The sequence below is a fragment of the Nuphar pumila genome, chromosome 11, assembly GCF_984573655.1.
Source record: "Nuphar pumila chromosome 11, dmNupPumi1.hap1.1, whole genome shotgun sequence".
Taxonomy (NCBI): Eukaryota; Viridiplantae; Streptophyta; class Magnoliopsida; order Nymphaeales; family Nymphaeaceae; genus Nuphar; species Nuphar pumila.
This window is the reverse complement of record NC_143259.1, coordinates 95,526,187-95,551,417: the sequence shown is the minus strand read 5'-3', so window position 1 is coordinate 95,551,417 and position 25,231 is coordinate 95,526,187. Positions and strand designations below refer to the sequence as shown.

The 25,231-nt window shown below is 38.2% G+C and overlaps 1 protein-coding gene across 1 annotated transcript in view; it reads right to left on the bottom strand.

Annotated features, from left to right (window-relative positions):
- The window catches only part of LOC149822539 (protein VASCULATURE COMPLEXITY AND CONNECTIVITY-like), a 56,075-nt gene extending 33,486 nt beyond the window's left edge, over window positions 1–22,589 (bottom strand). The window contains exon 1 of the mRNA XM_089981622.1: window positions 22,340–22,589. Within this exon, the coding sequence (XP_089837748.1) occupies window positions 22,340–22,435 (96 nt within the window). The 5' untranslated portion in view covers window positions 22,436–22,589. The remainder of the gene's footprint in view (window positions 1–22,339) is intronic.
- Between the last annotated feature and the right edge of the window lie 2,642 nt (window positions 22,590–25,231).

The following is a 25,231-nucleotide window of genomic DNA, read 5'->3' as shown; positions in this document are numbered from 1 at the left end:
TGAAGGTGTGCATGAGGATTCTCTGTGAAGGTGTGCATGATTATATATTGAACTCATATATGATAATCATACCCTTATTGATTTTAGATCTTGATATGAGGTTATGATTGTGATGTTTATGTTAGCGTATAGGTGAATGACACATCAAGCCTATAAATGATTAGTTTTGACTTATTAGGTAATACATCACGCCTACATAGTTTCATTGTAAATGATTGCATTATGATTGTTTGAGTAAATATATCACACCTATATATCATGATTGATGTACATCATGAATATCTAACTAAATTGCTTATAAGGTATGTGTGTGTGTTTCACGATGAAATAGTCAAATGTGATTTGACTTATTGTTTATAAGAATTATGAATGCATATGAAAATGATGCAATGATATGAATGTCTTATATATATATATATATATATATATATGCAATGACTTGAATGCATATAGATTATATTTTATTACGTGAGTTAAGGTTGAATAGAATATTAAGTGATGAAATGTTTTTAAATGTTTTATGTTCGAATGCTTGAAATGAATGACTCACAGGACGTTGTTCCATTGCCTATCACTTGACGATAGATGAATAATATATTTTTACCTTTAAATGCTTGATATGTTTTCTTTAAATTTGAGTTTGGGTTGTTTTACCAGACTTTAGCGAGTCTAACCCCGTTTTATGGGGGACAGGTAATGCAGGTAAAGTACGATGAGTAGTTGGAGCGAAGGGTTGGTCGAGCTGCATCCTCGAGGGTCCACTCTTACCTTGCAATCTTGGTATTCATGATCTTTTCGTTTTAAGTACTTGATCACGTAGAGACTGAAGTATTGTTTTCATACTCTGATTTGAAATGAAATTAGAACTCTTCATATTTCAGTCTTATATTGTACGTGGTTTGAAATATGTATATCCCGTACATTTTGATTTGATTGTTATCTTTAGTGTAACCGCGCCTAAAGTTTTAACCGTTTTTAAAAATCGTTTCCGCATTATGAGATCTGATTTACTTATACTTATAAAAAAAAGTGGTCTCGAAATTTCAATATTTGAACTATAATTAAGGATTAAAATTTTTGGGGTGTTACAGGAATGGACTGAGGATGGAGGTTAAAATCAAAACGTGTCTAGGGATGGAGGCGGAGATGGACTTACTCTTGCCCCAGCCACGCCATGCCCCATCTCCGATCCCCGTTAAGAAAATTATTATTATACCTTTATACATATTATAAATCATATATATATAATACATAAAACCCTTTCTCTCCTCTCTCCTTCCTCTAGCGAGCCGCACGAGCTCTCATTTCTCTCTTTCCTCTAACAGGGCGGGGGTGGAGGTCCAAAGTCTCCCCTGCCACAGGGATGGAGGCAGGGATTAGGGATGACAGTGGACCAGGGGGGAAACGGGGCCCTGCCTCACCTCGCTCAGTTTGGACCGGGGATGGAGTACATGAAACGGGGAATGGATCGGGGATGGAGGTTAAAATAAAAACCCGTGCGGGGATGGAGGGCAAAATTTTGAGACGGGGCAAGGGTGGAGACCTTGTCCCCCACACCCGCCTTGGTCCATCGCCATCCCTATGAAGACGGAGAGCAAACTATGCAGTCTTATGTTTATACTTTAGGTGGTGTTTGGATGAGCCTTTTCTTATCCCAAAAACTGGAATAAGCTCCAACATTGAAAATGGAGCATAAATTACATCCTTTCCTAGAGAAGTGATGCATTCAAATTGTAATGAAAAGAGGCGGAAGCACCAATAGAGCAAAAGTCACTCTTTAAGAGTGATCACTAGATCCAAGAACACAAACACCAAATGTGCACACACAAAACTCTCAAATATAGAAAATGACTTAAAGTCATAAGTTGGATATTATTGAAGAAAGGAAGAGAAGGGTGAAAAACCCATGCTACAAGAGGAGAACACCTCCTCTATTTATAGAGGAGGGAGGCACTAAAAAGGGACTACAAGGGGGCTCCCTTGTAGTCGTTGGGAGCTCTAACGGTCAGAAATCTGACTGTTGGAGCCCTAACTGTAATGAAATGGTGGTCTTCAACAAATGCACAAATAACTCACAAACAAGTGTCTATTGGAGACACTACAAGCATGACCCTTGAAAGGGTATAAAGGGAAGAACACTTGAAAAATAAATAATACTTTATTCATGAACAAAATGCTTAAGAAGCATGGTTATTTACATTGAAGGGGTTCACCCCTATATATACAAAACAATGGGAGAGGAGAGCTCATTTTGAGCTCTCCAAAAAGAGACGTTGGATTCCAACGTCTCTTAATATAGCTGTTGGACTACAGCATTTATTATTATAGTTGTTGGACTATAGTCCAACAGCATTTATTGTAGCTGTTGGACTACAGTCCAACAGCTACTTGCACAGTCAAGTTCCAACAGGAACTTGACTGGATCAAAATATCTAGTTTCTATTGAACTAGATGCTAAAAAAGAAAATAAAAAAAATAAAAAAAGAAAATAATAAAAGAAAATATAATAATATTAAATAATATATATATATATATATATATATATATTGCAGTTTACATTTTAACACTCCCCTTCAAACTTACGGTACAATGAGCGAAAGTTTGTCTAAGAGGAAGTGAAATCTGGGAGCAGCGAGAGGCTTGGTGAAGAAGTCTGCTAATTGATATTCTGATGTAACATATGGCAGATCAATGGTTCCATGTAAGTATTCCTCTCTGACATAGTGACAGTCCATCTCAATGTGTTTAGTGCGCTCATGGAATGTCCGGTTGCTTGCAATGTAGATCGCACTTTTGTTGTCACAGCACATCTTTGAAGCTTGCGTTGCTTTAGCTCCCATATCTGTTAGCAATCGTCTGAGCCAAACAACCTCCATAGTGGTGGTTGTCATTGCTCTGTATTCAGCTTCGGTGGAGGAAAGAGAGACTTTCTGCTGCTTCTTGCACCTCCACGAAATTAAGGTTTCACCTAGAAACACACAAAAACCAGTAGTTGAGTGTCTATTATTGGGATCACCTCCCCAGTCAGCATCAGTATATGCAATTAAATTTAATGAAGATGAAGCAGACAAGAAGAGTCCTCGTGAAAGAGAGGATTTTAAGTATCTAATAATACGCAAAATCGCTCCCATGTGCACGGAGGTAGGAGCATGCTGAAACTGACTGACTGTATGAACCGCATGAGTTATATCTGGCCTAGTAATGGAAAGATAAGAAAGAACTCCAACAAGTTGTCTATAAGGAGTAGGATCATCAAGAAGTTCTCCATCATCAATTTTCATTTTAACATTGACAACTTCTGGAGTGTCTACTTTCTTATCATCTGTAATTCCAGACCTGGAAACGATATCAAGAGCAAATTTAGATTGAGATATCAAATACCCCCGAGGGGAATAAGCAACTTCAATGCCTAAAAAATATCTTAATAAACCTAAGTCAGTCATTTCAAAGTGAGTTTTAAGAAGAGATTTGATATTTGCAACTCCCTGTTTGTCGCCTCCGGTGATGATCATATCGTCCACATAGAGAAGAAGAATAATGATGCCTGCATCAGATTTCTTAACAAACAAAGCAGTGTCAGTTAAACAAGGTTGAAAACCAATATCAAGCATAACATGACTAAATCGGTCATACCAGGCTTTTGGAGCCTGTTTAAGACCATAAAGAGCTTTTTCTAGACGAAGAGCTTTACCCTTAGGGATACTAATACCAGGTGGGGCTTCCATGTATACTTCTTCAACGAGATTCCCATTCAGGAAAGCATTTTTGACATCTAATTGAAAAATAGGCCATGTTCTAATGGAGGCCAAGGCTATTAAAGTTCTAACAGTGGTCATACGGGCCACAGGAGCAAATGTTTCTTCATAATTGATGCCATACTCTTGGGCATATCCTTTTGCTACTAAACGGGCCTTATATCTTTCCAGGGTCCCATCACTTTTGGTTTTGACTTTGTATACCCACCTACAACCTATAGGTTTCTTACCCAGAGGAATATCTTGTATCGTCCAAGTATTGGCCTTTTCTAGTGCATCCAATTCTATTTTCATGGCTTCTATCCATTCTATATGATTTTTTGCTTGAGAATAGGATGATGGTTCAACATATGATTGTATTAATGTAATGGTGGCCCTATACGTGGGTGAAAAAGATTCATAAGACACAAATTTTTCTGAAGGTTTAGAGATTCTAGACGTTCTTCTAGGTGGGACTTCAGAGTATTTTTGTAATGCACATGGAAGATTTTGCTCTCTACGTCTTGAATATTGTAGACTAACATCCCTATGGATTTGCTCTTCATTATCATCATTTTCAACAACAATAGGACTTTGATCATTGTCAAGGTCACATCCAACATCACATTCATTGGATTTTGAAGTTGGATCAATTAAAAATGAGTATTCAGTGACATCCTTGGATTTTTCAAATTCAAAGAAGCTTTCTTTTTCCCAAAAAGATACATTTCTTGACACATATAATTTGTCATTTTGAAAATCGAAACACCTGTAGCCTTTTTGATTATCAGCATATCCTAAAAAGGCACATGGGATTGCACGAGGAGAAAGTTTATCATTTCTGTTGGTGAAAACAAAACATTTGCATCCAAAGACTCTTAATCTAGAATAATCTGGAGTTAAATTAACAAGCTTTTCTATTGGAGTTGTATTCTTTAATGAGGAAGATGGCATCCTATTAATGAGGTAGGTGGCAGTTAGGACCGCTTCAGCCCAAAAACTTTTTGGAACTTGATTTGCAATTAGCAATGTCCTAGTAGTTTCCATAATGTGCCGATGTTTGCGTTCGGCTAGGCCATTCTGTTGTGGAGTGTGTGGACATGATCTTTGATGTGTAATACCATGTAAATTGAGATAGTCTTTGAATTCGTTGGACATAAATTCTCCCCCTGAATCAGTGCGAAAAACAGAAATATCATTTTGAAACTTATTTTTAACCATTTTATGAAATATTTGGAAGTTAGCAAAGACATCAGATTTATGTTTAAGAAAATAAATCCAAGTATGTCTAGAAAAGTCATCAACAAAAATGACATAATATGTATAACCACCTTTGGAAATAACTGGTGCGGGGCCCCAAACATCCGAATGTATTAACTCAAGTGGTCGTGAGGAAACAAAAGTTCTACTAAGAAATGGTAACCTTTTCATTTTGCCAAGAATGCAGTCTTTACAAGAAAAATTTTCAGAATTACAAAATTTTTCCAAACTTGGAAAATATTGAATTTTAGACATATGAGGATGGCCAAGCCTTTTGTGCCATAAATCCAATTCTAATTTCTGAATATTATAACAAAATGCATTCTTGGGTAATTCCAAAAAGTCCATGTAATAAAGTTCTCCTTCTCTATGGCCTTCCCCAATCAGCTTCCCTGACTGGCGATCCTGTACCCAACAACCATGAGAAGAGAAGGAGATATTACATCCATAATCAGATATTTGCGAGACAGATAAGAGATTCAAATTAAGTTTAGGGATATATCTAACTTCTGGGATAAAAAATCTTTTGGATTTTTGAAGATTTTCAAAACATCCTATTCCTTTTACTTCGATAGATGTGCCATCAGCTGTAAAAACCTTTGACACACTTGAGTCATTTTTAAGACATTCGGATAGACTATTAACATTTGGGGTCATATGAAAAGAAGCATCAGAATCTAAAAGCCAAGGAAAGTTACCTGGACCGGAGAAAGATGCAACTGCCGCTCCAGTTGAGGCTTCGGTTGAGGAGGATACCCCTTTGAGAAGAGGTTGAAGGATTTCCATCAGTTGAGCCATAGACACAGGTGCATCTTGATCTTTTGACTCAGATTCAACAGATGCAACTCTTTTTTCTTCTCTTCTTTTTAACTTTGGACATTGAGGCCTATAGTGCTCCGGTTCATGACAATGATGACAAATAACTTTTCTTTTATCAAAGTCGCCGTTTTGCCTTTCAAAATGAGGCGGCTTGTAAGTACGAGTATGATTCCCCGGTCTAGATACAGCTAAAACGGAGTCATCATCAACTTTTGGAGTACTTTTTCTAAGTCTATTTTCCTCCATAGTGAGCTCTTTTATAGTATCAACAATAGAAGGAATTTTTCCACGATGTAAAAGGGCCGATTTGGTGGATTCAAACTCCGGCCTTAGACCATTCACAAATTGATAGAAATGTTCCATATCGAGTTGCTTTTGGCGAAGCTCGATGTCTTTGGCACAATGCCATTTGGGCTCAAGAAGAGCCAACTCTTCCCAAAGTTCGGACAACTCATTATAATATTCTCGAATAGTTTTATCTTTTTGAGTCATTGTCCGAACTTTATCTTGTAAATTGCATACATGTGCAATATCTTTAAGGGAATACATGCTTTTGAGGTAATCCCAAGCCTTATCGGCATGCTCAAACTTAGCTAGACTAGAGCATTTTTTAATGTCTATGTTATTGATGAGCCATGACATAATTTTTGCATGCCCTATCCTCCATTCTTTCCATTTCTTTTCATAAGTGGCTAACGCCTTACTCTTCTCTTCTTCCATTAGAGGAACCTCTTTATCACCCTCTTTCTTGGTAAGAGATAGTTTAGGTTCCAAATCGGAACCATCCACTATACCCCATAAACCTTTTCCCCAAATGTGGTGCTTCATAATCGAAGCCCACATTACATAGTTAGTATCATTTAGCTTCATAGGAATGATGGTGATCTTATCATTGTCATCCATCTTTTACAAGGGTAAGAGAGGAATAAATAGGAGGAGAGAGAGAGAAAAATAAAAAGAAAAGAAAAAGAGTAGACAAAGGAATAAGAGAGGATACAAAACTAAATTTTTTTGTAGCACAAGTTCGCCTTTCTTCAAACAAATCTTCTTGAGCCAAGAACAAGGTGATGAAACACCTTTTGTAAATGTGGCACGAAAATCGAGGCGAAAGCACTTCAAGATCTAAGGATTTCGTAGCTCTGATACCATGTAATGAAATGGTGGTCTTCAACAAATGCACAAATAACTCACAAACAAGTGTCTATTGGAGACACTACAAGCATGACCCTTGAAAGGGTATAAAGGGAAGAACACTTGAAAAATAAATAATACTTTATTCATGAACAAAATGCTTAAGAAGCATGGTTATTTACATTGAAGGGGTTCACCCCTATATATACAAAACAATGGGAGAGAGAGGAGAGCTCATTTTGAGCTCTCCAAAAAGAGACGTTGGATTCCAACGTCTCTTAATATAGCTGTTGGACTACAGTCCAACAACATTTATTATTATAGCTGTTGGACTATAGTCCAACAGCATTTATTGTAGCTGTTGGACTACAGTCCAACAGCTACTTGCACAGTCAAGTTCCAACAGGAACTTGACTGGATCAAAATATCTAGTTTCTATTGAACTAGATGCTAAAAAAGAAAATAAAAAAAATAGAAAAAGAAAATAATAAAAGAAAATATAATAATATTAAATAATATATATATATATATATTGCAGTTTACATTTTAACACTAACGACTACAAGAGTGGGGCCCCTTGTGGTCATTCAAAAGAAAGAAAATAAAAGGAAAAAAATAAAAAAGGAAAAGGGAAAAAAGGAAAAAAGAAAAGTATATAGGCTGATTTACAAGAATACCCCTATCAGGTATTTTAATAAAAGAGAATATGTATATATACATATATGTATATATATACTTATATATATACGGATGTATATATATATAAGTATATCTATATATATACATATTTTAACACGCCCCCTCAAACTTTACGGGGAGAAGACCGAAAGTTTGCTAAGGAGAAACATAAATCGTGGAGTTGGGAGCGCCTTGGTGAAGAAGTCAGCAAGTTGATACTCTGAAGTAACATATGGTAATGAGATAGTCCCTCTGAGGTATTCGTCTCGAACATAATGGCAATCCATTTCGATATGCTTGGTCCGCTCATGAAAGGTGTGATTGCTGGCAATGTATATCGCACTTTTGTTATCACGGCAGAGCTTGGTGGGAGTGAAAATGGGGACGCCCATGTCAGCAAGGAGACTTCTGAGCCATACGATTTCCATAGTTGTCATTGCCATGGCCCGATATTCAGCTTCAGTGGATGACAGTGAAACCTTCTGCTGCTTCTTGCATCTCCACGAAATGAGGGATTCACCTAAAAAAATACAAAGACCCGTTATTGAGATACGATCATTGGGATTTCCTCGCCAGTCAGCATCAGTAAAAGCAGTTAAGTCAAGAGATGAGGAGGAGGATAAGAAGAGTCCCTTGGATATAGTATTTTTGATATATCGCATAATTCTCAATACGGCTGCCATATGAACCGAAGTCGGTGCATGCTGAAACTGGCTTGCTGTATGAACCGCATGAGCTATGTCTGGACGTGTGATGGATAGATAGGTGAGAGATCCGATTAATTGACGGTAGGGGGTTGGATCCTCAAGAAGAACACCATCTTCAAGTCTCAGTTTTGCATTAATGACTTCGGGAGTCTCAACTTTCTTTTCATCAGATATTCCTGATTTGGTACAAATTTCTGCAGCTAATTTCATTTGAGATAGGATGTATCATCGCGGGGAATAAGCCACTTCAATCCCTAAAAAATATCTTAAATAACCAAGGTCAGACATATCAAAAGTTTCTTTTAACATGGACTTTACATTATTTACTCCCTTTTTGTCATTCCCAGTAATGATCATATCATCAACATACAGTAGAAGCATAATAACGGAGTCACCTGTCCTTTTAACAAAAAGAGCAGTGTCAGTATAACAAGAAGAAAATCCTAATTTGATTAATACGTTACTAAACCTATCATACCAAGCTTTAGGAGCTTGCTTAAGTCCATATAAAGCCTTTTTTAATTTCAAAATTTTTCCATTTAAATTCATACCTGGAGGCGGTTCCATATAGACTTCTTCATTTAAATTACCATTTAAAAAGGCATTTTTGACATCAAGTTGAAAGATTGGCCATTTTTTAACTGAGGCTATAGCGATAAGAGCTCGAACACTAGTCATTCGAGCAACTGGAGCAAAAGTTTCATCATAATCTACCCCATATTCTTGGGCATATCCCTTGGCTACCAACCTAGCCTTATATATTTCCAATGAACCATCACTCTTAGTTTTTACTTTAAAAACCAATCTACATCCAATGGGTTTCTTGCCATTAGGAGCATCAATGATTTCCCAAGTTTGTGCCTTTTTAAGAGCATTAAGTTCTAGTTGCATAGTTTCATTCCAATGAGCATATTGCTTAGCATCATTGTAATGAGATGGTTCATGAAAGGAGCGAAGAGCAAGTAGGCATGCCCGAAAGTTAGGAGAAAAGGAATCATAAAAAACAAATCTATTTGGTATTTTGGAAATCCGATTTGATCTTCTTTGAGAGGTCTCTTCGATAGACTCACTTTGGGAAAAATTTTCAAGGGCACAAGGAGGATTTCTTTCATTCCTTCTAGAGTAGACTTGAATTTGTCTTGAAACATTTTCTTCTAAGTTTTGATCATCACTTGGATGTTCAAAAGGATCTTCACTAAGGGATTCACTAGGATCAATATGATCATCTATGATGTTTTCTTTAGGCAACAAGTCAAATAGAAAGGAATAATCAATATTTTCATTTGGTTGGTGCGAAAAACCATTTTCCTCTTCAAGAAATGTGACATCTTTAGAGATATAAAGCTTGTTTTTAAGTATGTCAAAACATCGATATCCTTTTTGTTTTTCGCCATATCCTAAAAAGATACATTCAATAGCCCTAGGGGAAAGTTTATCATTCTTGTGAGTTAGAACAAAACATTTACATCCAAAAACTCTTAGTCTTTTATAATCGGGAGACATATTGTAAAGTTTTTCAAATGGAGAAAGATTTTTCAAAGAGGATGAAGGAGTTCTATTGATAAGATATGTAGAGGTTAGAACCGCTTCGACTCAAAAGGATTTTGGAATATTTCTTGAAATTAATAACGTTCTTGTAGTTTCTATTATGTGTCTATGCTTTCTTTCTGCAAGACCATTTTGTTGCGGAGTGTTGGGACAAGAACGTTGGTGACAAATTCCATTTTCTTTTAAATAGTTTTGAAAATCATTGGACATATATTCGTCTCCCGAATCGGACCTAAGAATAGATAGATTTCCCAAAAATTGATTTTTGACCATCGCATGAAATTTTTTAAAGAAGGAGAAAACTTCGGATTTGCGACTTAGGAAGTAAATCCACGTAAATCGAGTGAAGTCATCAATAAAGACCACGTAATACGAAAAACCTCCTTTAGACAAAATAGGGGAAGGTCCCCACACATCAGAATGAATAAGTTCAAATGGCCGAGTGGTAAAGTAACTTCTTTGAGGAAATGGAGTAGCTCTAGATTTTCCAAAAATGCAATCTTTACAAGTCATGTGATTGTCTTTACAAGTATTGTTCAAAAACGGAAAAAGAGACATTTTTACAAAATTTGGATGGCCAAGTCTCTCATGCCATATTCCAATACTTTTGTCTTTTACAAGATTGCAAGATGACTTAGATGGAAGAGTCAAAAAATCCATAAAGTAGAGGTCACCCCTTCTATGACCTTGCCCAATCAGCTTCCCTGACTGGAGATCCTGCACGGTGCAATCTTTAGGTGAGAAAGAGACTCGGCATCCATGATCGGTGATTTGAGATACGGAAAAAAGATTTAAATTAATTTTAGGAACGATTCTTACTTTAGGAACGAAAAAGTTTTTAAAATCAAGTGATTCAATACTTTCAATTTTTAATGAGGTACCATCGGCCGTTGAAACACAAGAAGATATAGGTTCGGAACAAACATTTGAAAGAGAATTTTTATGAGATGTCATATGAAAAGAAGCACCGGAGTCTAGTATCCACATACCTGGAGGTGATGAAGAGTAGGCGATGGCGGCCCCGGATGTTGAAGGAGAAGTCTTGAGAAGATGTTGGAGAACTTCGGAGATGTGATTTAGAGTTTCTTTGATATCTCCTTCTTTGGTACTTTCTTCCTTCTTTGGAGAATTTTCCCCAACTGCGGCTACTTTTCCTTTGAGTTTTGGACAAACCGGTCTAATGTGTCCCGGTTCATTACAATAATAGCATATTATTCCCTTTCTAGGCCCATTATTATTTTTGTTAAAATGGGAAGGTCTATATGCTTTAACATTCGATCTGGGCCTAGTAACGGTCAAAACTTCATCACTCTTAATGCTTAAGCCAAGTCGAGTTTCTTCTTGACATATCTCGGCAAGGGCATCTTCAATAGGTAAGGCTTTGCTTCTATGGAGAAAAGATGCCCTTACTTGCTCAAACTCCGGACGAAGACCATGAAGAAATTGAAAGAAATGTTCCTTTTCAATTTGTTCCCTCCTTAATTCAATATCTTCCGGAGCCACCCACTTAGGCTCAAGAAGAGCAAGTTCATCCCAAAGAGGAGTTAGAGAGCTAAAATAGTCTCGGACACTCATGTCCATTTGTTTGGTGGAACGGATTTTTTCTTGACAAAAAAATTGTCGAGCAAGATCCTTTTGGGTATACATACCCTTAAGGAAAAACCAAGCCTCATTGGCCCTTCTAAATTTGGCTATATTAGCACAATTTTTAAGGTCAACATTGTTCATAAACCATGCCAAAATTTTGGCATGGTTACTTTCCCAATCCTCAATTTTGGATTGATGATCATTAATAGCTTTGATGCGCTCATCGCCATCTAAAGCTTTTTCAACTTCATTTTCGATCTTGGTGAGAACAAAAGAGGGTTCGGGAGTAGTTCCCATAACAAAACCCCAAAGTTTCTTACTTCTAAGATGATTTTCCATAGCGGAGGCCCACATGAGATAGTTGGACCCATTTAGCTTAAAAGAAAGCTCCACTTTAGAGTCACGTTCCATCGGCACCAACAAGTCCTTCCTTTCTTCAAAAAATGAGTCACACGCTCCAAAGAAAAGCCCAATCACCAACCGAGCTCTGATACCATGTAATGAAAAGAGGCGGAAGCACCAATAGAGCAAAAGTCACTCTTTAAGAGTGATCACTAGATCCAAGAACACAAACACCAAATGTGCACACACAAAACTCTCAAATATAGAAAATGACTTAAAGTCATAAGTTGGATATTATTGAAGAAAGGAAGAGAAGGGTGAAAAACCCATGCTACAAGAGAAGAACACCTCCTCTATTTATAGAGGAGGGAGGTGTGAGATTTTGGTATGCGTGAGGGAAACGAGAAGACTCGATAGAGAGAGAGAGGGAGAGAGGAGAGATCGATTAGGGCATCGAATAATATTCCCCTTTGTATTGATCTATTTATAACACTTTACAATCTAAAAGAAATTACAAGTATGCCACCGCGTGAGCCTTCAGCGGTAGCGGTAGTATGGATTGGATCAAGATCCGATCCAATCCAAATATGATTTCTTAACAGCCCCCCTCAAGTTGAGCATGGGTATGAATCATGCTCAACTTGTTCTTCAAAGTCCAGAAGTGCTCTCCTGTAAGTCCTTTGGTAAACAAGTCCGCTACCTGTTGTGATGTAGGAATATATGTTGGGGAAATGACCCCGTCTTCAACCTTTTGACGAATGAAATGTTGATCAATCTCTATGTGCTTGGTACGGCTGTGAGAAATGGGATTGAAAGCCATTTTAATAGCACTCTGATTATCACAAAGGAAGGAGGAGTTGGCAATGGGTAGTAAGAGTTCGCCAAGGAGGTGTCGTAACCACGCAACTTCAGTGGTGCCGGCAGCCATGGCTCTATATTCTGCTTCTGTGCTTGACTTGCAAATTGCCCGTTGTCTTTTGCTACTCCAACAGACGAGATTGGAGTCAAGAAAAACACAATAACCTGAAACAGATCGTCTCTCATCTGGATCACCCCCCCAGTCAGCATCAGTATAGGTACAAAGGTGATGTCCATCCAGGACATTTGAAGACCTTGTGTAAATAAGGCCATCTCCAATAGTAGCTTTGAGGTAGCGTAAAATTCGCTTAACTGCTTCCATATGCTCTTTTGTGGGAGCATGCATGAATTGAGAGACCTGGTTCACTGCATATACTATGTCAGGACGGGTAAATGTGAGATATTGCAACATGCCAACGATACTTCGATAAAATCGAGGATTGGGATATGCATCACTTCCATCAAGAGTACGCAACTTGGAGTTAAGAATACTGGGAGTATTTATGGGTTTGCACTGCAACATCCCTGCCTTGCTTAATATGTCAAGAGCATACTTATGCTGAGTGAGAGTCATCTCATTATCCTTTCTATCAAGTTCAATCCCTAAGAAGTATCGTAGCTCGCCAAGATCCTTCATTTTAAAAGCCTCTTGCAAGACCTCTTTAACATGAGTGATATGAGAGGAAGAGTTTCCCGTGAGTACTATATCATCCACATATATGAGAAGCCAAGTTACCGTTTCACCTGACCGATATAAGAATAAAGAATGATCAAGGGCGCTTCGAGTGAAGCCGGCCTGCTGAATATGGAGAGAAAACCTGTCAAACCACGATCTAGATGCTTGCTTGAGCCCATATAATGATTTCTGTAGTTTGCAAACCCATTGAGAAGGATCACTTGATGCATACCCTGGAGGTTGCTCCATATATACTTCTTCTTTCAAATAACCATGAAGAAATGCATTCTTCACATCCAACTGATATAAGGGCCATCCATGTGATACTGCCAGTGAAAGAATAACTCGTATTGTCCCTATCTTGACAACTGGACTGAAAGTTTCATCGTAATCCTCACCATACTGTTGAGTGAATCCTCTGGCAACAAGACGGGCTTTGTATCGGTCAACACTGCCATCAGGTCTATATTTAATCTTATAAACCCATTTGGAACTCACTACATTTTTCCCGTCTGGTCGAGGAACAAGGACCCAAGTTTGACATTCATGTAAGGCGGACATCTCCTCATTCATGGCATCAATCCAACGTCTATCTTGAGAGGCATGATCATAACTCTTGGGCTCCTCATTTTTGTTCACCTCTGTCATAAAGATCTGAAAATCTAAAGAAAAATTGTCATAACTGATCCACCTGTCAATTGGATGTCTTACCCGTTCTGATCTCTGTGGAAGAACATTGGTTGTGTCTGGAGCACGGATAGAAGGAGGCCTTCTACTATAAGTCATCCCTGAAAAATATCCAGGTGGTCGAGGATCACATGTGGATGATTCTAAATCAACTTGGGATGAGGCAAAGGGAGTGTCATGACATATTGGATCCGAAGATTGATGTGGATCCCCTTGTGAAGGTAGGATTTCAGCACTTAGCCATGGATCATAGGACTGAGGATCAACATTGGATTCCACAAATGTGTCTGGCGAATCCTTGAATCTAAGCTCATCAAAAACAACATGCCGGGAAATGTGTACACGCCCAGTTTTGGGATTGTAACATCTATACCCTTTATGACTGTCAGAATAACCAATAAATCTGCACATAATGGCCCGATCCTGAAATTTGTTTCGTAAGGAGACATCAACATGAACATAACAAATACACCCAAAAACTCGTAGCACATTGTAATCAGGGTGTTCATGATGTAAAAGGAAATATGGGGAGTTTCCTTCAAGTAATGACAATGGCAAACGATTGATGATATATACGGCAGTATGGAAAGCTTCAGTCCAAAGAGTCATGGGGATGCCAGTATTATGTATCATGCTTAGTGCAGATTCAACTATATGTCTGTGTTTTCTTTCTGCTATGCCATTTTGTTGAGGTGTATGTGGACAGGAAATCTGTCTAGTGATCCCATGATTTAGTAAGTACTCAGTAAATTCTTTTGAGATAAATTCTCCCCCACCATCACATTGGAAATGCACAATATTAGAGGAGTATTTGTTGCGGACTAAGGCATGAAATTGAGTAAACAAATGAAATACTTCGGATTTATGCTTCATAAAAGAAATCCAAGTGTATCGAGAGTAAGAATCAATAAAAATAACATAATATTTGCTCCCAGAAGAAGAAGAAAGAGGAGCTGGTCCCCAAACATCAGAATATATTGTCTCAAATAATTTGGATGCTCGTTTATTTATCAACTGAAAAGGTAAGGCATGGCTCTTACAAATGTGACAATTTGAGCACATGTCTGACTTATTGGCAGGACATAGACTGGACTTGGGAATGAGCCCATTATTAACAAGATCACGAATAAAAGAATGACTGCAATGACCTAAGCGGCCGTGCCAAATGAATGACCTATCATACTCTGTTAAAGCAACATGATGAGGACTAGGAGAAGACGAAACAGGGACACTTGACGCAGACACTGTTGGGGCTTCCTCAAGAACGTACATGTTGCCCTTGCGAACACCCTCAGCGAATGTCTTCTTGGTTCGAGCATCCTTGACATAAACAGAAGATGGAGTAAATTCAACAGAGGAATTAGAATCATCAATAAGCTTGGAGACAGAAATAATATTTTTCTTAATATTTGGAACAACTAGGACATTTTTCAAGGGTAAAGAACAGTGAGACAAAGATACTTGTGCATTTCCAATGTGAGATATCTTATGATGGGATCCATCTCCTGTAACAACTGAGCCTTGATCTAAATAAGGGAGAGCACTAGAAAGTTTACCTGCATTATCAGTCACATGAGTTGCTGCACCAGAGTCCACATACCAAGTTCCTTCCTCATTCTGTTTAAAATTGATCTTGGACATAGCAGTCATAAGAATGTGTTGCACATCTGGAGGAATATAGTTGCCTGGCACATGTGAACTTGTCTGCGCGTTATCGCGTCGAACCCCTTTGCCTTTGTTCTGAGGATTGTGCCAACACTCAGACTTTACGTGTCCCTTTTTGTTACAATAAAAACAAGTAGGGATTCTCCGTGGGATATTGCCCTGTGTGTTGACCCGAGGAGTAGGAAGAATTCCTCTTCCCATGCCTGGTTGCACATGAAACCCTCTAGCACGATTCCCTGGATGAGAATAAGTGTTGGTAACAAGAACATTGTGTTGACCATGTGACAATAAGTCCTGACGTTGCAATCTGCTGGCTTCATGTTGAAGTAGTTTTGCCTTGAGATCTTCAAATGAGGGAAGGGAAGGCAATACCTCTAAGGCAGTACAAAAGACATCGAAATCATGTCCCAACCCACTTAGGACTTGTTGAACTTTGTCTTTATCGTTAATAGGGTGTCCCACAATAGCCAGTTGATCACTAATATTCTTCAGTTCACTCATAAACTCCAAAACTGATTTAGTACCACGCTTGCAATCTTGAAATTGCCTCTTAAGTTGGAGGAATCGGGCTTCAGAAATTTGGGAATACGTTGTGGCTAAGGATTGCCACAACTCCGTGGCAGTGAGATCATCATCAATCCCGGCGAGCACTTCATCGGAAAGAGTTGATGTGATATAAGCAACAAGGGCTTGATCATGTGCCGTCCATGTATCATAATCCGGATTAAGCTCAGTTAATGTGCTTTCAACTTCCCCGGCAGCATTCTTCACATCGGTTACATTGAACTTAGGTGGTGCAGGAAGAGAGCCATCAATGTGGCCATAAAGTCGATGACTCTTAATGAAAGGGATGATTTGACGTTTCCACGTCAAATAATTTGTTTGATTGAGTTTTTGAGAGATAAGTTGAGAAAGGAAGCTGGAAGAAAGGGCAGCCATAGAATGATTTAAGGTAAAGTTTAAGAAAGATTAGTGTTTAGAAAAATTAGGACACAGTGAAGGCAGGAACACAGTGAAGGCAGGTTATGTTTTCAGAATAAAGGAAGGAATTCAGAGTAAAAAAAAAATTGAAATTCTCGGCAGGAATGAAAAGGTTTAGAAATTTTGGAAGAGATGAAGTAACAGTCACGTGGAATCACGCTGGAACAAACTCGTGAAATCACGCTAAGAAATGGACTTACAGTCACGTGGAATCACGATCTGAATCACGATCTGACGCTGAATCACGATCTGAAGATCCTTGCTCTTGACGCTGTTTGACGCTGAATCACGATCTGACGCTGTTTGACGCTGGAGATGATCCTTGCTCTTGACGCTGAATCATGATCTGAAGATGAGCACGCAGAGAAGTTAGCGCTATGATACCATGTGAGATTTTGGTATGCGTGAGGGAAACGAGAAGACTCGATAGAGAGAGAGAGGGAGAGAGGAGAGATCGATTAGGGCATCGAATAATATTCCCCTTTGTATTGATCTATTTATAACACTTTACAATCTAAAAGAAATTACAAGTATGCCACCGCGTGAGCCTTCAGCGGTAGCGGTAGTATGGATTGGATCAAGATCCGATCCAATCCAAATATGATTTCTTAACAGGAGGCACTAAAAAGGGACTACAAGGGGGCTCCCTTGTAGTCGTTGGGAGCTCCAACGGTCAGAAATTTGACCGTTGGAGCCCCAACGACTACAAGAGTGGGGCCCCTTGTGGTCATCCAAAAGAAAGAAAATAAAAGGAAAAAAATAAAAAAGGAAAAGGGAAAAAAGGAAAAAGGAAAAAAGAAAAGTACATAGGCTGATTTACAAGAATACCCCTATCGGGTATTTTAATAAAAGAGAATATGTATATATATACATATATGTATATATATACTTATATATATACGGATGTATATATATATAAGTATATATATATATACATATTTTAACACAAATGCACCCTTAGCGTTTGGTTTCATTGTGGAATCAGAAATGGGTCCCAATGTTAGAATCCAGCTCTACATTTTAACATTATCTTTATGAATCATCATCATCATCATCATACTTCATATCCAAAATTGCCACTAAAAATTCAAGATGTCAATCCTATGCTCATTTCCCTTTTTGTCATCATCAACAAGGGCTGCCAATCATGGTCACAGATTTTGTTCTAAGGTTTTTCTTGGCAAGTGAAAATCTTGGAAGAAAATCAAGTTTCATGTTTTTATCAGAAAAATAATGTAAAAACCTCGGCACATTCGTGATCTAAAAAAATATGAAGCATATTTAAAAACTTATTAAATACATCAAAATTTATAAAATATAGTTGCTTACAAATTCATTAATATCATGATTTGCTTATTTTAGTAACAAATGTAAGGTTTTCTATACTATTATAATCTAACTATGATTTAAGGTAAGGATTTTGCTTTATTAGGATGTATTGTAGTTTATGTAAAGGGACAAGTTTTAGTCCCATATCAATGATGGAGAAGAGAGAGCACCCCATAATGATCTATAAAAGGCCTCCCATACCCTCCTTTTCATTCACAAACAGCATGGTTTCCTTTACTGAGAACCTCCTTTACTGAGAACCGTGAAAACAAAAAAAGGAAAGGAAAATTGTTTTTGAATTAATTCAAAAGCTCTTTCATTTTCAAGGTTCTTTGTTGAGAACCGTGAAAATTTAAGGGCGTTTTTGTCAAAAAAATGGAAAAAATTATATATTGTATTTTATCACGTATTTATCAAAAAGTCACGATAAAATTGCGATAAATTAAAATATAGTGATTTTTTTAAATCTCGCACTTTAAACATTTATTTCTCATTTTAGTAACATTTCACATTTTTTTCGCAATATTCAAAACATCAGCGAGATTTGTGAGTATGCTGCCAATGGCCAGGCTTTACCCGAGTCAACCTCATACTAAAGTAACCTCTTTTTGTTATTTATAACCCGAAGAAACTACACCCGGCACGAAGACCTGGTCACGCTGGCTCAGCCTGCCATACCTACGGTTGTTGTGCCAGCAATGTAAAACTCCAAGCCTAGGCCCCTGCCCCGGGGCCTATGCTATGTGTTGGCTAGTGCAAAGGGGTGATGCCCATGGGAATCGAACCTTGACTGCCCGCCTAGCAGCCAAGGCCCCACCCCACTGCACCCCCCCCCCCTTGGGGCCATACTAAAGCAACCCGCTTTCTAACAAGCAGAACCAATGAGGTATCTAAAGGAATATGAATAGTTAAGATTTCTGAGGTTTGTATACTTATAACGCAGATCCATACCCAACCATGGATCTGATTAAGAACTCATATATGTTTATAAATTTTTTGACAAAATGCTGATTTTGCATACTTAAACTCCATATGTAGTAACCCATCTAAACCTAGACTCAGCTCTGGATCTGCACAAGATAGGTTATTTTGGAACCTAATTTGGACATAGTACAAGTGCTTAGAGTTGGATCAAGTCCAAAATATAAATAGCCTCATCCTGTCCCTATCACTGACATCATCGTCATCTTTCTTCTCCAACTTGTCCATCAACTCTTATTAGCACTGTCATCATCAGGATCATTTTTTACATCATATTTTTTCACTATACCAACATCCCTAATAGATAATCTTGACTTGGGGCAAATTTGGCAAACAACAAACTGAACAACATTTCAAGACAGCATAATGTCTAGTTTTATGGTGTAAGAAGAACTTTGGACAATGTGCAAAGTGGATTAAGATTCATATCTTGTGTCAGAGACAAACAGTAATTTGAATGCAATTCTTGCAAATAGAGACTACAATTAGGGCTGATAATTTCACCTCTTAATTTGAAATGTCTACGGATCAATGTACCTTTTTTTTTCAAAATTAAAAAGTTTTGATTGGTTTCAGAAAAGGGGATTAAAAGACTATTTTGGTTTCTTATAAGAGAATATTCATGTCCAATGAAATTAGACACATGGGCTTCTCTCTAAGCTGGGCATTAAACTTGGGCCCCTTGCCACCAAAATTGTTTAAGTGGAGACACATGTATAACAAACAACTCATGGTTTCAAGGTGAAGCTTGTATAGTGTATACTAACCATAAACTTACAAAAATGAAATAGCTAATATTTACCGCATGATTTTGTACTTACAGCAGCTTTGTGAAAAAAAAATGGCTAATACTTGATGCATACTTTTACATCTAACAATATGATCAAGGAGCTCGCTGACCCATTTATTAATTGCATAAAGTTCTGAAATGGAGAAGATGAAAGCCATAGTTAATTGAGGATATAAAATTCCATTCATCTCAATTGAGGTTGACAACACCAAGAATGCACTCGATGTTCACCATTATCGCAATCAAAACACTTCCATACGGAAGCATGGTGGTTGCAGTTTCATCAGGATTTTTTTGTACGAAAATGGACAAATTAGATAAATCCAAGAATATTCAGTAAAATCTATAGGTGTCCCATCAGAGTTCAGACGCCCAATGGAAAATTTAGGCTATTTTGGTATTCTAAAATACATTCCAGGATTCTTTTTTGGGTTGAGAACATCAAAGTATTATCAAGAGAAATTTAGGCTATCATTGGACCTCATTTTTCACAGAGAATGCCTTGCATGAGATGCTGCATTTTGTAAAGCCTTGCATCAAGGATAGAACATCTTCCATGATCAAGTAGGTACAATCTAGGAACCTTCCCATAGGATACCAAGGTTTTAAATGGTGCCAGGCAAGCTTGAGGCAGTTTGACCATACAATGTGAGAAGTCTGAGTTGTAAGCTTCAGGCTAAATTTTACATTTTTGTTTGTTTATTTCCCAACAAAATACAGAGGAAACCAATGAAAAAGCACCAGAAAATCAGGTGGAAAACGAATTAACAGAATTTTTCTATCTTTTAGTTAACTGAGTACGATAAAAACATACTCTAAATGTTGCCAGGCAAGCATGAGGTAGCTTGACCATACAATATGAGGAGCCAGTTGTAAGCCGCAGACTAAATTTTACATTTTTGTTTGTTTATTTCCCAACAAAATACAGAGGAAACCAATGAAAGAGCATCAGAAACAGACGTGGAAAATGGATTAACAGAAACTTTCTATCTTTTAGTTAACTGAGTAAGATAAAAACATAATTTAAATGGTGCCAGGCAAGCTTGAGGTAGTTTGACCATACAATATGAGGAGTCTGAGTTCTAAGCTGCAGACTAAATTTTACATTCTTGTTTTTTATTTCCCAATAAAATACAGAGGAAACTAATGAAAGAACATCAGAAACACAGGTGGAAAATTAATTAACAGAAACTTTCTTTTAGTTAACTGAGTACAAAAAAACATAATTTTACGTTATACTTCCTTCTCCTTTGGTAAATCACAATTAGATTTGGCCGGAGGAGGGAGGGAGAGGTGTGTCCTAGAAACAGAAAAGTGGGAAATATACTATAGAGATACACAAAACTCGGCCACAAGTCTATGTCACTGTGTGCCAAGTTCTGAGGAACGACAAGAGGTGCCAAGCCTCTCCTTGTTGGACACATATATGAGATGTGAGACGTTGCCTCCCATTTATGTGAATTTAGAAAAGGAAAAAAAAAGGCATTCTTGAGGCAAACAGCTGATAAAGCCATGTTAATGCTCATATAAAGACCAAGAAGCCTCAACAAGGGAGGAGAAAAAAATCACAATAAATCAACAAAAAACAATTTCTTACTTGTTTTTTGAAATTTTTTAGTTTTTTTTTCTGAAAGGCAAGCTGGGGTTAGGCAGACCCCCACCAGTTATTTTTCAACGTACCACTGGGGTTTGAACCTGCAACGTCCCACCACAAGGAGACGTGCACTGACAGCTCCTACCAACCACGCGGAGCCCCCCCCCCCCCCCCCCCCCCCCGTTGGTAAAAACAATTTCTTAGTTGCTAAACCGAAATTCATTATTTATACTCTTCTAGCACCTGAGGTGATTTGCTGCTAACTTATTGTGTAGTTTTTAGAGTTGTAAAGTATATGAGACTGACAAAATCAATTAAAGAACAGCCATAGTTAGCATAGGGGACTCCTCTCAAGTCTGAACCTAAGTATGCCCTAAGTTCAAGCTAATAGAATTTCCCAACAGGCTTCTAATTAAGATGCAATACAGAAGGACAAACAGGCCAAAATCCAACATATGGGTAATAGGCGTTCAACGTTCCGATGAACGAATAGAAAAATAGGCAAATACCACTGCAGTAACAACAATTCGGATCCGTGTTCTTATTTTTGAAACCTGTACATTCACCCCTACTATCTATTGCACCCGTAGAAGGCTTAAAGATTGCATCTTTTTTTTTATCAGGTACCCAATTTTTTTTTATTAAGGACTGCATCCGATGACCAGAAGCATGATAAGGACACTCTTTTCCACCACAGCAAATAAAAACCACCAAATTTCCACCAACAAAATCCACCAAAAGTAGAAGAAAATCCGAAGGAAAAAAAGGAAAAGAGAAAGGCTCAACAGATGCAAAGGCCATAAGAAAAAGAAAAACCAAATCCACACTAAGAAAAAACACCAACCAACAAATTCTAAGCAACCGATTGACAAAAACAGAAAACTAAACGAAGAAAACAAAGACCCACCAAATTAGAGAGATAAACCAACACATCAAAAAAAGCAAGGAGATTCCTACATAAGACATACATACCCTGACATGATTCGCTTCTGCTGCAAACCCAAGAATGGCAGCCACCATTCCAAGAAAACCAGCACAAGCACACAAATACACCACCCTCTTTTCCATCCCTTCCCTCCAACCCACCAATCTCTCTCTCTCTCCCTCAACCCTCCCCTAGCTGCACAGAGAGAACGTAGAACAGGCAGCAGGAGAAGGAGGAACCTCTCTCTCTCTCTCTCTCTCTCTCTCTCTCAAATTGCTTGATTGGGCTCTCAACCTGGTCAAGCCGTCGGTGTCGCTGTCTGAAAAACATAAAACTGAGCAGATGGTCACCAGTCCTCACACCCTTTCACTACATTCAAGACTTTCCCTTTATCTTTCGCTTCTTTTAATCATGTCCCACAGTAACCAAATTGCCATGCAACCAATGGAGGCTCCTTGGTCCTTCCTATTCTCGGTGACTCGGGGGATCGAACCCCTTCGTCGGCTTGCTTTGCTTTGTTTTGTTTTTTAAACCTAAAAGACAAAACGCAGCTAATGATTGCGCGGATCTGCGGATCCGCTGTTGTTTGCCCGCTTATCTGCGGATAAGCTCGCTGTTGCCCGCTGATCTTACGATCAGCTCGTTTTCCTCAAAAATTAATTCTCACAAGCTCGCCAACTTGACCACCTTTCAACCTGTACGTACAACCACCGACTCTATCCAAATCCTTTCAACGTGGACGTACAACCACCGACTATCCCTGTCAACGGGTCGAGTTTGTATCGGGTACTCAACTCGAATCCGGCTTTTAGGGTATGAGCATAAGAAGTGGGATGTCCAGAATAATATTTGGGTTTGGGTGGTTATAATTTTTGCCGCTTGATAGGAGCAATATGCAGGTCGAATTTGGGTCATTATAATTTATTTGTTCTGGATACTCAACTCGACGCGTTTTTGCCGAATACCTAACTAATTCGAGTGTATATATATAATGCAAATTCGGGTTTGAGATTTTATTTTCTTAACCAGGCAAAACCATATCACGAACCTAGTAATCTGTTATTTGGGTGGATTCAGAGATCATGGTACCCGATCCGTACCATTGGTTTCCTGTGGGTCCATAGTTTTTTTTTTTTTAGTTTTACTCAGAGAACCACCCCAGGCGCATAGACCTAGCCGCGTTGGCTGCCGTACTAAGAACTATGTCCATGTCGGCATAAAATTTGAAGGGCTTACCCCTTGACAGGGGTGGGCATCGGCCCGGCCCGGCCTGAGCCCGTTTAGAGCTTGGCCCGTTGGGCTATAAGTGTGGCCTGGCTTGGAGATGGTCCGGCTCGGGCCCGTTTAGAGCTCGGCCCACTGGGCTTTAGGTGAGGCTGACTCGGTTCTTAACGGGCTCAAGTTTGAAGAGCAGCCCATGGCTCAGCTCATTGATCAAATGGGTTAATATGAAGCGGGCTGGGTCCAGCTCAGCCTAACCCAAATCTATTTGCAAATAATAATAATTAACATGTTCTCAACTTTTCATACACCCAATTAACTATCTTTCAAGTTTTCATAAAATTAATTTAACTAATTAGGTAAACAGTAATAGTTACCTATGCAATAGTTAATTTTTTTTATTTTTAAATTATTAAAAACTAATAAATAATTCAGGCCCATGAGCCGACCCGATAACACACTTAGACCCGACTTACATATATAACGGATCAGGTTTTGACCCAATACTTAACGAGCTTGGGCCTAAAACATTGGCCCAAACCTTTCCTATGAAAGGGTCGGGTCGGGTCGGGTCGGGTCGGGTCGGCTTGGCTCATCGGACTGCCCGCCAGTTGCCCACCCCTAGCCTCTACCCTAAAAAGTCGTCAAGCTTATGCTTACGCAGGGGATGACTACCATGGGTCTAACAGTCTAGGTCTCATTCCACTGCTCAAACCCCTTGGGTCTAGTGAGAGAAACTTTCTATTCTTGTTGCCCTGCAGTCTTTTTGACGTTAGGGAGCTTAGCTACACAGGCGTTATGACAATAAGAACCTTCTGCCATAACAATTGTTAAATAGTTGCAAGTGTTGGTCATTGACTTATAGTGACAAGAAAAGAATATCCGAAAAACAAAGAGATCACAACATATTTAATACATTATTAACGCATTTTAACTATAAGCCTCGGTGTGATAACCTTTTTATTAATAAATGGTTGTCTTGCCCCTAAGTCGATCTTCTATGCTAATAAATTGATTATTCAATGATCATAAGATTATATATTATTGATTGAAAGACAAGCGTGTAGTTCATATCTCAAACTTGGATTTGAGATCTTAGAATCAGAGACCAATGCAGCTCCACTCATCCCCTATGTCATCCTTATCTTCATATCCATCCTTGGGATTTTACTGATACAAATTTTGATGGGATTTTATTGATGCAAATTTTGATGGGATTTTATTGATGCAAATTTTGATCACATCGGTCTCTATAAGTGTGATTTACACCATTTATTTAGTAAAGATCGACATTTAAATAGCTGCAGGATTTTTTGATGATTCAAACTGACAAAACACAACTTTTTTTCTAAAAAAAAAAAAAAATCATATTTTTTCATCAAAAAAAAGGAATCAAAAGTCGCCTGGTGTTAAATCAACCATGTTGAATTCATCTATAAGGTCAGATTCGATCAAAAGAACTTGCACCATAAGATTTAAGAGGGTATGAATGGAAAATGGCATAGGGGTAGTGGAACCTGAAAAATGAGCTAGTTTTTAAACATATGCCCCTATAATGCAGGCATTAGAAGCTTCTATTTAGCTTTGAAGAGTTTTCTAAGCAAATAAAGGAGAAAATAAACTCAAATAAAGCTGATTTTTTGACATTGTGATCTTTTTCGTGATGTACCAAATTGCCTAGTGTTGTTTCTTTGAATTATTGCAGTTGCTAGGTGCTT